At 41.1% G+C, this 13,984-nt stretch overlaps 1 protein-coding gene across 1 annotated transcript in view; it reads left to right on the forward strand.

The window, feature by feature from the left end:
• The window catches only part of agbl4 (AGBL carboxypeptidase 4), a 318,197-nt gene that overhangs the window by 122,594 nt on the left and 181,619 nt on the right, over positions 1–13,984 (forward strand). Inside the window, exon 4 of the mRNA XM_059341738.1 lies at positions 3,911–4,005. Coding sequence (XP_059197721.1) covers positions 3,911–4,005 — 95 coding nt within the window. The remainder of the gene's footprint in view (positions 1–3,910; positions 4,006–13,984) is intronic.

Consider the following 13,984-nt stretch of genomic DNA (forward strand, 5'->3'; position numbering starts at 1 on the left):
TCGCATCACATTCTGTGGTGTGTCAGCTCACATGATTATGTGAACTGAGAGCTCCATGTAAATACAGCAAGTCATGCTTCAAATTAGAGACTGCAGATGCTCATATCAGTCCTGTTGCTCTGTGAGGGCTACAGGTATGTAATCTGCTTAAAGGGAAATACCATACCCGTTCTCCAAACAGCAGTGGATGACATTTTGACATAATTTGACAAATTATTTTAACTGAAAACAGACTAGCTTGTAGCCATATTTAAAGTTGTATTTTTGCTTGAATTAAATCTGGATTTGACTACAAAAAAATGAAAGACGAAAAAAGTAACATAGATAATAGAGATGTGGTGGTTATAAGGCTTCTGTCAACCAAAGCCACAAAAATTGATCTTTATGCTTATGCATTTGTGATAAGAGGTGGAAATGCAAGTACAATTTCATGCAAAAACGAATATCAAGATTACTACTGGTCCCTCCTGATGTTGTGGAAACACGACTTCAGCCATGTCACTCCAATCTCCATCATACAGTTGGATTCATTTGGAGCCCTGAAAATAGAGAAAAGATGCAAACACAGAGAAAAACGCCTTCCACCTCACAAAAATGGCACATCGAATTTTCATAAAAAGACCCCAAATTCACTGAAGTACTGAGGGTGGAGATATCACTCTCAATGGATAGTAGTAGTCAGTAGCAGTCCTACCATTGATGGTATTTCAAAAAAAACAAAAAACAGAAGACATTTGTTATATTTTACAAATATTTTTAAATTATTTTTTATTTTATTTTAATTCCTTTGTAATTCCCAACATTTTAATTAGTAACTGTGATTTTTTTTTCCCAGTAAATGTAACAACTTATTTTCAGAAACTGTACCAAGTTACTCCCAAACTCTGATTATACAACGGTCTAGTATTTTGAAAGTGTTGCAAACATTTTCCCATTCTGATCCGCGCCTGTAAGTAAATTGTCCAGGGTTTTCCTCCCTTGCTTTTAAGCTTCTCAAAGTTCCTCTTGTCTTGTAGGTTAAACACTGACTTTGTGATCCGATGTTGAGTCACAGGACGAAAAGCTTCTCTTTTAATCTGTTTAGCTTCAATGAAATCAGAGAACCACACTGAGACTTCTACATGCCTCCCACCTACCAGCCCACCTGTCTGTGCCCTCCACATCTGTCCACTGAGCCAGAGGAGCCCAGTTTATTTTCTTTACCTCTCAGTAACATCCTGCCTCCCACCCACATTCATCCCTGTTGTGTAATTATCTTCTGTCTCTTTGTGTCCGTCCCTGCTCTATGTCTCTACTAGCTACATCACCCTTTTCTCTGCCTTACTGTCTCCCACCCCTGTATTGTGTATCATTCTGCCTTTTCTCTGCCTGTGTTTCTGTCATCTGTCCAGCCTCAGCTCCCTCTGAGTTAAACAGGCCGAACAAATAGATTACAAACAGTGGGTAGAGTGAAGCTAAGGAGGAAGACAATCTGAATTTGTTGTGGATAAAGAATGAGGAAGGAGGCTGTGCAGTCAAAGAAAGCCAGTGGAGTCAGAGTAAGGCTGTATTTGCCTGAGGGGAAAAGGCTGAAAAGTAGCTCTCGCAACAGATGTGCGGGGCAGTAAAGTGTAATTGAAATGCCAGCAGCAATGGTCTTATCTCCCTGCTACAGGAGCCTGCTGCCAGTCTCAACATCAGTTAGATGTCATTTTACCTAAGTCTGAATCAGCTTGCCACAATCCGCAATCCCCATTCCTCTGATGCTAGGCAGGAGAAAAAGGGAGAAATGGATGAGGGGGAGGGAAAGGAGAAAGAAAAGGAGGGGGAGGAGGGTGGGGAGTCTGTAATAGGATTTCAGTAGCACCCAGTTAACTTCCACCACCTGGACTTAGTTGGTAATTTGATATGCCCCATCAATAGGATTCATTTACCTCACCGCCATATTACCATTGCCATTCATTTGACTTTTTAAAAAGTATTTTTATTCATTCCTCCCTTCACATTTTCCCACTCTTCCAGATCCTAATCATGCATGCTGGAGGTGGAGGAAGGAAGCAAGATATTTTAGCTAAGAAAGAAAGTCCTTGGTCCAGAGGAGGTGGAAAGCCAGACACCATGGCTGTCCTCTGCGCTCCAGGCAAAGCTTAATGTTTTGGACCAGGCAGCGTCCCTCTGGGGAGAGCCGTAATGTCCTCCCAGATTAGAGGCTGGCGCTCCTCAGAGCTGCTGCTTTTTATCAGGAACTTTGTTACTGCAACATGGGATCATCTGCGGGACATTAAAGCTGCCTTATCTCCTCACTGTAATGTTAATGTGGGGTGATGTTGTGTGTTGTTGGTGTTAGCAATGGTGGTAGTGGCAACTTTTACCCCACTCTGAGCTTCTTCCACAGTTGGGGGTTTATGATTTACAGCCGTTCTCATGTCACATTAGAGGAAGGATTGTAAGGATCCCTCATCTCTTTTTCATCATGTACTGTATACACTGAAAGAAGTTTGCTCTATTTTACCACTTTGTAAATATTCAGTAGAGTATGTTTTCATATTGCTTTAAACGGTCTTTAAAAAGGTCACATTTTGTCAGATTCAAACTATTTAGACTAAATTATTTTGTAGGTTAAAATCAGTGTAACTCACCTTAAGGTATTATGTGTATCCTGGAGACATGACAAAGTTATTTCCGACTTTTCTTCCCAATTTAACTTTTTTTTCAGCCTGTTCTCCCGTCAAACACGTCAATATAGATTGTTTGTACAGGCAACGGAAAACAAGCTATATCTCCGTATTTCAACGACCGATGTCATGCGTCCGCCACCATCTTGCTGATTTGGTAGTGATTGACAGCCAAGCCAAGTTTAAAAGGGCGGATTCCAGCGTGTTGGCTGATTTGGGTGGTGGATGGGTTGAACAAAGGGCAGATTTTCACCCAGGACAGCGGGGTTCGTGTCCTGTGTTAAATCAAAAGTAAACCATTTTTAACTTAAGTTACGTTGTTTACGTTTCAATGTAACTTATGTTTTTTTATGTAACTTGTGGCAGTCTCGTTACCCTTGTAACTACTTCATTTCTGGCATTAACGTACCTGTATTTACTGTTTAAACTTTCTTTTATAATGCCTCAAGCAGAAGTTTCAACATAAATCCACAAAAACTGCAGCCGTACGTGTGTGCTATTTTTAGAACCCGCTATTGTACCGCGAGCTGCGGTATGTGTGCCATGAAGCGCAAGCCGCGATACGTACCTAAGTGCCGTAATTTGTGGTACTGACACACGACTTCTTCTGCCGTGGAGAACTTGGTGTTTTTTTTCTAATGAAAAATGAACATTTCAAAACTTGCAATGTTTCTGTAAGCTCACAGTTTTCTTCGCCCTTTCTTCATTTCTTTGCACCACAGAAATGAAATAACAGTAGAATGCAGATTCCGATTCAAAACAACATAGCATGAAGCTCAGAGTGGCTATTTTTATGTGTATCTTTGCCATTGCAAAAGACTGTGACCACTGTAGTGGCTGTAGACTTGCAGTAAGTCATGAACTCACTGAGGTGAGGTTTAGCAGTAATAACCAAACAAGCAGTGGAGTAGCAAGCAGCATGGAGAGCTAGCTAATAAATTACTAATTTAAACAACTTACTGCTTCATTCACAAACTCTTAGGATAGCACATACAAAACAACTTTGGTGGAGTTAGCAAGCTAACTAGCTGATGGCTAACTAGTGAGCTAGTTGCTAATTCCACTATGCTTTTATGCCATACAGTTAACGTAAACGGCTGGCTAGCCAGCAGCAACAACTACTGACAACTGCCACTTTTTCTATGCTGTGCACATTATAAACAACACTGTTAGAGTTACAGCAATTCTCGCAACTATAGTGCTATTTATTTTTTGGTGGTATTAACGTGGCTTCATTGTTTTTCATTGTCTTTCAGAGGGTCATTTTCAACATAGTCAACTTCTCCAAGACCAAGAGCTTATACAGAGATGGCATGTCTCCTGTGGTCAAGTCTACCAGCAGGCCAAAATGGTAAGTGTGCAATAACAACAACAGCACCAATTCTCTGAGCATAATGTGAAAGAATACTTTCTATTTTAGCCTCACCTTATGTGTAATTTTAAACTGAGTATTTCTACAACTTTGAAAAACTTTTCCTCTCTGCCCAGCAGTAGACACAGACACACACACACACAGACACACACACACACACACACATACGCACACACACCCTAAAGACTGATACTTTAGATTTCCAGAGTGGATGCGTCTGGGCGCATTAGCATGTGATCCATTGGTTGCCAGTATGACGGCTGTCTGATGTAATAACGCTTGACTGATGGATGCAGAGATGTGTGTGTTTGTGTGTGTGTGTGTGTGTGTGTGTGTGTGTGTGTGTGTGTGTGAATGAATAGGTGTGGCAGGAGGGAACGGGGCTGGTGCAGTAGGGATGGGCGCGGCGTCTGCCAAGCAGGCTGTTGAATCCAGTGGGGCGAGGAGCGGGAACAGGGTAGCGTGATGAAGTGTTGCCGTCCAAGAGGCGCCCTGACATCTGTCATCAGTTGATGGAGGGCATCCACAGAAAAGCCAGGCATCTGCCACCCTGAGCCGTCTGCGTCTGCTAGCCTAGCACCCGCACCGACCATACCGTAGCACGCCGGTCACAGGCTAATGGGAATAGACAATGGGCACGACACCATAGACAGGAAAGATGAACTGCTGTCGACGATACAGCACAGTGCAACATGATGCAGCTCAGCTCGGCTGCCTCGCTCTCTCTGTTCTGACTCCATGTGGTGTTGTTGCAACTTTGCACTCAGAATTTCTCTGTTGTGCTTGTGGAGATGTGGCGTTTTTTTTATGTTTTACAGTGCCGGCCACTACTATTGTCTCATCCTGCCAACCACATATTTACAATGAAGCTGCCAAGTGCTCGCTTTAAAATTGGTGTTATTTCTCAGGTGCGTGTAGTTCCACTGTCAGTTAAGTTACTGTGGAGACAACACTATATAGCAAAGTTACATCCCTTTTTCTTTACATTTGATAAAAGGTGTTTCACACTGTAATTTAACTGATATTTTGTGCCAGGTTATTGTCCCACTTTCTGAATGGTCCTGACATAATCTTAAATGTGTGAGGTGTTAATCTGAGCAACAGCCCTGTTGGGTCATTTAGGTCCCAAAGCCCTTTTTAATACGCTAATCATGCAACCCTGGCCATGTTTATGTTTCAATAAGCCCCCATAAATAGATATTTAAGTGACAGACACAGCAGGAGGTAACATTGCTGAGGCCCGACTCCAATTACCTCCCCGGGCTAATACTGTTTTAACCGCTCCTCTCAGCACTGTGCCATCTAAAAGGCATCATGTGTCATGCACTTTTAGAGCCATTTTCAACTGTCTGGGGCTTCCAAGACCGCAGCTGACATTGTTTGTGTCCCCACAAAGTGGTCAAGATGCTTTTAACACAACCTCCTCTATTTGACTTTCCACGAGCACAACAAAGCACAGACAGCTCCTAAAGTAGCAATCTTCTTTTTGACAGTTACAGATATGGAATAAATAAAAAGGCAGAGCGTGGAGAGCTTCGCCTGTCTGATCCAAACTCACACAGGACAGGATAAAGAAGGTACAGAGAGAGGGAGAGATAGAAAAAGAGAGAGGGAGAGAGAGAGGCAGAGAGAGAGAGAGAGGGAGAGTTGCAGTGAAACAGACGGAGAGAGGGAAGGAGGAAGAAAAACACAAAGTACAAGAAAGAGAGATTACTGAGACAGGTAGACAGGGAGGAGAGAACGAGAGAGAGTGAGCGGGAAAAGATTGCTCCCCCACCACCCACCACCCCACGTCTGTATTTATCAAAAGAATCGTCAGTATTAGCCCAGGAGTTGAAGCCTTTATCTCCCCGTGCAGGTGCCTTATGTCCCGGGGCCCCAGCATCGTTTGGTGCTGGAGGCTGCAGGGCTTGGCTGGCCGCGGCTAAGCTGGGCGTCTCAGTGAGAGACAACTGGCAGATTACAGTCCTGCAGGACGTTTGCTGCTACAGGTGGAAGGATCTATCCTCCATCCCTCTTTTTCCTTCCATCCCTCACTCCATTTCTCCTCCAGCGAGGAGACATCAGAGCTGACAGAAGCCCCGGGTTTACTGAATCATCTGGCGCTTAAACACAGCCACAGGTCACATGTTTGATAAATGATGAATGATGGATAAACTAATTAAAAGGATTGCTTTTGAAATGTGCGACAGAATTAATGAAAACTTCACCTGCGACATTATAATTTGTGTATCAGCTCCTCACCGCATGTTACCTTGAGAAGAGTTTTTTGTTCTCTCACATGCCTTCACGTTGAACAAAGAATCCTAAAACAGAGTTTATTCTTGATTAATTGAAGTAAATGATTTGACGTATGACGTATTTAAACTTCTGAAGTCCAGGAGATTTTGGTTCAAATTTGTCAACTTCCTATGCATTAATTTCTGTCTCTGTTTAGCACCTTTCAGTCTGTCCTTACACCACATGCATGGTTCCTTTCTCTCCACAAACACTTGGCTATCAGTCTGATTATAGTACAGTTTAAAGCTGCCAGTAACCAAAATACAAACAAAAGACACAGGTTTCTATGGAAATGCACCTTTTTTATTACTATTTATACATAAAAAACAGCAGGAAAAAAAATAAAATAAATAAAACTATAAAACCGTCTATTTGCATGGAAATTAAAAATAGTAATAGTTTTCATTGTAGAAAGAAAATTCACATTTTAAAAATGGTCTAGAAACATAAATGGCACTTTTAACTGGCTTTCTCAACTTGTCTGTTATATAAATTTAAAATAAAGTTATTACTGTAAATAAAACATGCTCAGTATATTTTCAATGAATCGATGGACTCCAGAAGGTTAACAACAGCAATATATCAAAACATCTGGTAACAAATTATCATACAACTTATGCAGTATAATATAAGTCTCATTTAACCAGTTGTATGCTAAATACTTCCCAAACACGTACATTTTCACTAAAACCTGACTGTTTAAATCACTTCTACCAAACAATTTCATGCTTGCAGGTATGCTACTCATCCTTACTCATAGCATGCAAGAAAAACAACATATTCTTCAAGGTTTCCATGTATAAATGGGTAAGGAATTGATATGCAAATACTAATTTTGCAGGCAAAATTTTCCTTTAACAGTGGATTTTATTCTGTAAGCACACAAACTCCTAAAAAGTTAATCAAACAGCAGCAGAACTAATGTTATCATGTGCTATATGCACCAAACAGTATGTGCAGCTTTGTATTATAAAGCTTGTGTGAGTGTGTCTGTGGAGTTGAGAAGATTCTGAATAAAATCAAACCTGTTTCATCTTGCAAACATTCGTTGCAGGATTCATTACTCACCACAAATTCATAAAAATATGAAATCTTTGAAATTAAATTGGCTCTTGCGATTGGTAATTGACTTAAAGTTCAAAGTGAAAAAAAAAGCCAAGAAATTGCGAATAACTGTGAGGGTGTTTGAGGCAGAGAAAGGACAGTAAACCATATTTTCGTGTACTAGTCTGTCGAAGACAATAGCCCCCTTGGTGACACTAGGTGCCAACAACACTCCCTGCGGCCTGCTAGTTGTTAGACTGCTAGAGCAAAGAATTGCCCAGTATCCTTATTTTCCGAGATAAGCTAATTAGAAAGTCAGAGAGCGTGGTGTAATGCAGCTGTTGGAGGCCGGAATGCCGGGGGTGGGAGTGGGGCGGTAATGGCCAGGATGGCTGCATGAGACTGACTGCATCAACCAACAGATGCTCCATACAGACTCCCGAGTGGAGCAGAGGAGGAGGAGAGTGCACAGTATGACATTTTCCGATACTACACATTAGAACGACAGCTTACAATTATTTTCATTATCATTCATTATCAATTTATCCGAAGAATATTGTCTAAATTGGTTGATTGCTCATTCTATGAAATGTACAAAAAGATAGTGATGTCCGACTAATGGTCAAAAAACCCAAAGATATTCATGTTGCATTTACAAGAATAGCAGCAAATTCTCTCATATATCAACCTGGAACCAGAGAATGTTTGTTGCTTTTGCTTGAAAAATGGCAAACATTTGAAAAAAACATTTATAGCTTCTTTGCAATGGATTGCTTTCCAGATGGAGGCCAGGCAACTAGAGGCAGGTTGTTCCAATCAATCAAATCAGGAAAAAATAAGGGCTAGTTTTGAATCTTATGGAAATGGTAAAAGAAAAAAAAACTTACAGTGAAATGACTGCAGACATGAATCAGAAACCTCCATGTTAGGTCTGGAGGAGTTTTACAATAATATGTCTTAAGCTGCTTCTATACATGGTTAGGAATTCCCTTTTTTTTGTTCACTTACCACTGTGGCTGGTGGATTCCAAAATCTACCAGAAACCCAAGAGATTACTGTGGGTTTTTTTGATTGGTAATTGAAGCAAATTTAGCAGCCATTTGCATATTTTACCTTATTGGTGCTAATGTCCAGCCCTAGTATTGCAATGCAATTACAATATGATGTGACAACCTCACTGTGTTTTATTTTAGCTATGGCCCAGGTTTTAACAGCATTTCACCAGAGATCTGGGCATGGTTAAGATAGATAATAGTATGTTGGAACCTGGTCTCACAGAAATCTGTGAAATAGCCACGGATTTCGCTTAACTCAAAATCCGTGGAATAGCCACGGAATCGCTCAAATTTCCGTGAAACTGACACGGATTTCGCTACAATGCAAGTTAATGACAGTCACAGACGTGACTTTCAAGGTCCCAGCGGTCAGAACAAAAAACATGGCAGACAGTTTTCTCATTTTCAGTGAAATATCAATATTTTGACTTAATTTCTGCATAAAAATGGATTTTGATCACATTTCTAGCGAGAAATATATGTTTTATTTTCTAAATATTCACTCAGTGAATGTACATAATCACTTTGTATGTTGGAATAGCCACGGGATATGACTGTCATTAACTTGCATTGTAGCGAAATCCGTGTCAGTTTCACGGAAATTTGAGCGATTCCGTGGCTATTCCACGGATTTTGAGTTAAGCGAAATCCGTGGCTATTTCACGGATTTCTGTGAGACCATGTTGGTATGTTCAGTTAGCTAGCTAGTAGCCTGAGGACAGTGGTGCATCTATGTACGTATGAGTTGAAATATAAATAGAAAAAGACACTAATTCACCATCACAGTTACTGTGAGCCAAAGACAAGATGGCAGTCACTTAATACGACTTGCTGAGGACATGGACACAACCCCACACAAAATAGTCCTCTTCTTCATCGTGTATGACTCACATTCAATATGAGTTTTAATTTACTGACAATACCTGTTACGTGCAGATTCATCCGACCCTTTCATTAAACTTAATGGGTCACTTTCCTCTATATCCAATTATTGCAGCACATGGACTTACCACTTCCTGCCCTCCATCTGGATTGTGTGTGTCATAATAGTCACATGATTGCAAACAAGCCATCAAAAAAATATTTGCCAGTTAAGTTTTTCTTGATCTAATCAACTAATTATTTCAGCTCTCCTGCACATCTGATTTCAAGTGCAGAAAACCTTACTATATGTGCAACAGGAAGACCATAATGTAGTGAAGTGACTTTTAACAGCACATCCTCTTTGAGATGTTAGCTTTATGTGTATAGTGTTTCAGCTTTTATCTAAAAGATCGACTAAACTCAAACACAGTTTAAACAACCTCCCAAGCTAAAATACATGTCTCTACATCATTTCTAGCCTATTAGATGTGTGGTGTATAATATATTCGAAATGTTCTGATGTGCAGTGTCTCTTTTAATTAACTTTCCACTTCTTCGTCAGTCAGTAGGTGTGTGGATAAAAATAGCTACACCTCTAACTGAGCTAACAGATGAACAGTCAGAGTTGGAGGAAATGGGTTGCCAAACATTGCTTCTAAAGTTAGAACCAGCCAACCTTGATCAAGGGTAAATGCTTTTCCTCCTGTTTTTATAGGAAGCAACAAAAACACAGAGGAGTGCTTTTCAAGCCGTTGTGCTCAGCTACAGACAGACAGACAGACAGACAGACAGACAGACAGACAGACAGACAGACAGACAGGGCAATTTTTCTTTTCTACCAAAATCCTTCCTGTAAGCGTGTGATGCAACACCATAGTGAAATTCTATTTGGAGATGTCTGCCTCTCCATCGTGGTGCGTGCTAGCAGTAATTGTTCTGTCAATCAGCACAGCTCTGGCCTGCCTGCATCCCCTGCCACTTGTTAAGCCCTGGCAGAGGGCGAGGGGTGAGGAGAGGTGAGGCAGGGTGAGGGAAAGAGAAAGGATACCTCCAGTGCTCTGTATGTCTGTCCTTGCTCACCTTTGTCTGTCTTTACAGTGTTTTCTCCAGAAAACTCTTTTCCTCTCCTGTTTGTCCTCTCACCTTGTTACTTATTTTCACAGTTTTTATGTGCTGCTTTAGTTCAGCTAGCTTTACTCCTTTGCTCAGTGTTATCCCTGAATGCTAGGATTTTACAATGCTGTCAGAACTTCAGTTCCAGTTAAATGTGTTGCTGGACTTAAGGCACACACAAATATATCTCTGACATTTCATTTTTAGTTATGTGCTATTATGAGGAGAAAGTAAAATCACATCACACAGTCTCAGGGTCCTATTTCACTGATACAAACTATGGATTATATTTCATTTGATACAGATAACTGATAATTAGGAAATTAATGAATTAATAAATTAATTATGAAGATACCAAAACTCTGACCTAATGGAATCTACTGACATCAGTATTGTTAACACAACAAAAAAAAGAGCAGTTCTGACTCTTCAAATGTTCATTTATTTTTCTAGCTAAGTACGTAAAGAAACTTTACAGACATACTTTAGCTTTTATAGAGCCTTTTTTATTTAAATATATAAATATTTCAATGTATTATTGTTGTTGTAATAATACGTATATACATTATTTACACAATAATTCTATTATACAATAATAATATTATACATTATACATTTATTGGGTGATTTATAGGTCCAACACGTATTGTGCATCACTTATACAAACCTGTATAAGTGATGCGTGTTTATATCATAAACATATTCTGATTTTGATTCAACACTTAAACAGAAAGAGACCAAAGCGATCCGCTGATGGTTTTCTACACATACAGTAGGTCCTGCAGTATGACTGAAACTGCACTCGTCAGCCTTATAAAGAAACCTCTTATCCAGTAGCGCACACACACCTCCCATCCTCTAACCTCCGTACTGCTGAGCCGTGCCGCCTGGGTCCAAATGCAGCGAGTGTGTGACAGTAGTGAGGGAGACGGTCTCTCTCTTGAGGACAGAGTGTCAGGCAGCAAATTGAAGACAGACAGACTGTAAAGGTTGTGCGAGAACTACAGCCGACCTCTCTGACTCCTCCCTATCCGTTCAGCGAGTCCGCGCCGTCCTCTTCCCTCTCTTCTCCTGCTGCTGAGCCACTTGCCCAATTAACCATGTGGCATGCCTTTTAATAATAGACCTTTTAATTGTCGACAAATGAAGAGTGATGTAAAATAGCTAATAGCTTGTGCTAATTAATAGGGGAATTGAACGCTTGTTAATTAAGGGCAAACAGGACAAGGACCGGCTCGGGTAATTTGAGCAATAAAACCGAGACTAACGATTCATTTCCAAACAGACTTGCTTCATAAAAACATCAAGCGACCCCCGGTTTGCTGTTTGGGAACACTTGCAGCCCCCATCCTGGCTTTTAGTGCTAACATTACGCCGCCTGACCTGCGTCACACACACAGACACACTTGCACACTGCCACACACGTGGAAGTATACACACAGGATATGTAAATAGGAATATCCTGGCTTCCTACATGATTCCCTGCAGATGTGATGCAACAAAACAAATCACAGTAGTGTCTTAAGAATGTGGTAACAAAAATGATTTGCTACAACAAGAGTCTCAGTGGTATGATACATCCGAGTTGCTTGTTTAGTATTAAAACACAATGTATTGAAATGAATATATTCCCAGCATAGTCTTCAACTTACATTGAAACCATTTCACGTTGTTATTTAGTACTATAGTGTCTCACCTATTTCCCACTTTGCTCATCCCCCTGTGGTCGCACTTGTTAGACTGGAGGCTAAAGGAAAGAAATGGATTGTCAGCCGTGGCTTTACACATTCAATGTCTTCCTCAAGAGACCAGAGTAGCTTTACTGTCTTTTCACATCCGTGTTTTACTGCGATGTTTTACTGTAACATAATTTTCATCACACCTATACTGTGCCTGCGGCCTCCATGGTTGCGTGTGTTTAATTTAAAACAGAGACTATGTTTCTGTGCAGTTTCCTTGCCCCCATTTTGAAGAAGGAGCTGTAGCAATCATTCGACAGACAGGCTATGGGTTTCATATAAGATTCTTAGATTAAAAAAATGTTATATATGATGTTCTCTCTCCGTCAACATTGTCTGCGCGATAAGGGAGACGGACAAAATCTTTTAATAAAAACCAAGCGTAGGAGAAAGTGAGAGACACGCACACACCTAATTATCTGTCACCATGCAGTTCGACCGCCGAGAGGAAATGGAGTGATGTATGAATCTGAGTGAATATTTGGAAGAGGAAAAAGAGAATACCTGATGTACTGTAGCTGTGAAAGTGTCTTGGTAACCAAGATGTGGAGTGGTGTTCATGTTCCGGGGCAATTACTTCCCTTTTCCACCTCACTCCAGTTGTCTTAAAGACTTGAGAGGAGAAAGTGATCACAAAACTCTGTTTTATTAGATGAAACGGCATCTCCCTCCATTTCCACTTTTCTATTCCATCTGGGAGTCTTCAGAGTGGGACAAACCGCAGAGGAAGACAAAGAGGAAGAGAGAATGAGAAGCGCCAATCAGAACAATCAACGGCACGTGAAGCTTCCTTGTTCACAGAAACTCATTTGCATGCCGCCAAAGGAAGTGAAAGAGGATTATGTGGGGGAAATAATGGGACAAAATGTAACAAATAGATTAATAATCTTCTAGATGAGGATAAGGATGTGCATGACTTTGTGTGTGTGTGTGTGTGTGTGTGTGTGTGTGTGTGTGTGTGTGTGTGTGTGTGTGTGTGTATGTGTGTGTGTGTGTGTGTGTGTGTGTGTGTGTGTGTGCTGCGAATGTGCACAATAGCACGTGTTTGTGCAGAGTTCCCTGCAGAGAAAAGGGTAAGGGAAAAAAAGAGAAAGAGCAAGGGGTATTGCGACACAGAGGCAACTTGCTCCTGGCTCTCCATTCAACCCACAAATGACTTACCTGGACAGTTTTATGTTTGCCTGGAGGAGAATTAAAAAGGCACTTCATTTCCCCTTTTACAGGCTGGGTACGCATGTCAGTGCAGCCCTCCCTGAAAGCGCTCTAATCTAAATGCTTTTGTCAGGGGAGATTTGGTAGATTGCAGCAGGCAGAGGTACAAATTGGTTGTGTCATCTTATAATGAACTAGGTGAGGCGTTGCAGTTTTTCTGCAGCCAGCAGTCCCCTGATTACTGTACTGTAAGTCAGCGGCTGCTTTTAGTATTGTAGGCGGAAGAACTCACCTTCACCCCTCTTTGTTCAGGCAGCCTGATCTCGTGAACATTGCAAAATGTTTTGTCGCCGTAAGCCCAGTGTGACACAAGACAATTTCTGCGACGCCTTGTCGCCTAAAGTATTTTTAAACACACAGGCTCCTTGCCCCATGCTGGATTTACATTGCATATATAGCAGGCAAGACTGCATGCTGTGCAGAATACTGTGAGGAGGGTTTTTGGTGTTGATACTTGGCTATAGCCTGTTTGAAGCTTATTGGTTGTGCTCAGCACGATGGCGAGTTGACCCCCTGACTCCAACTAAAGGATTATGGGTATCTCAGCGATTCCACAAAGCCATGCTGTCAGGTGTTTACGGGACATATTAGGACACTCTGTAGGACTGGTTGATATCTGCATTCTGCCCAGCCCATGACTCTCTAAGTGTG

Source organism: Centropristis striata, chromosome 9, assembly GCF_030273125.1.
Source record: "Centropristis striata isolate RG_2023a ecotype Rhode Island chromosome 9, C.striata_1.0, whole genome shotgun sequence".
NCBI lineage: Eukaryota > Metazoa > Chordata > Actinopteri > Perciformes > Serranidae > Centropristis > Centropristis striata.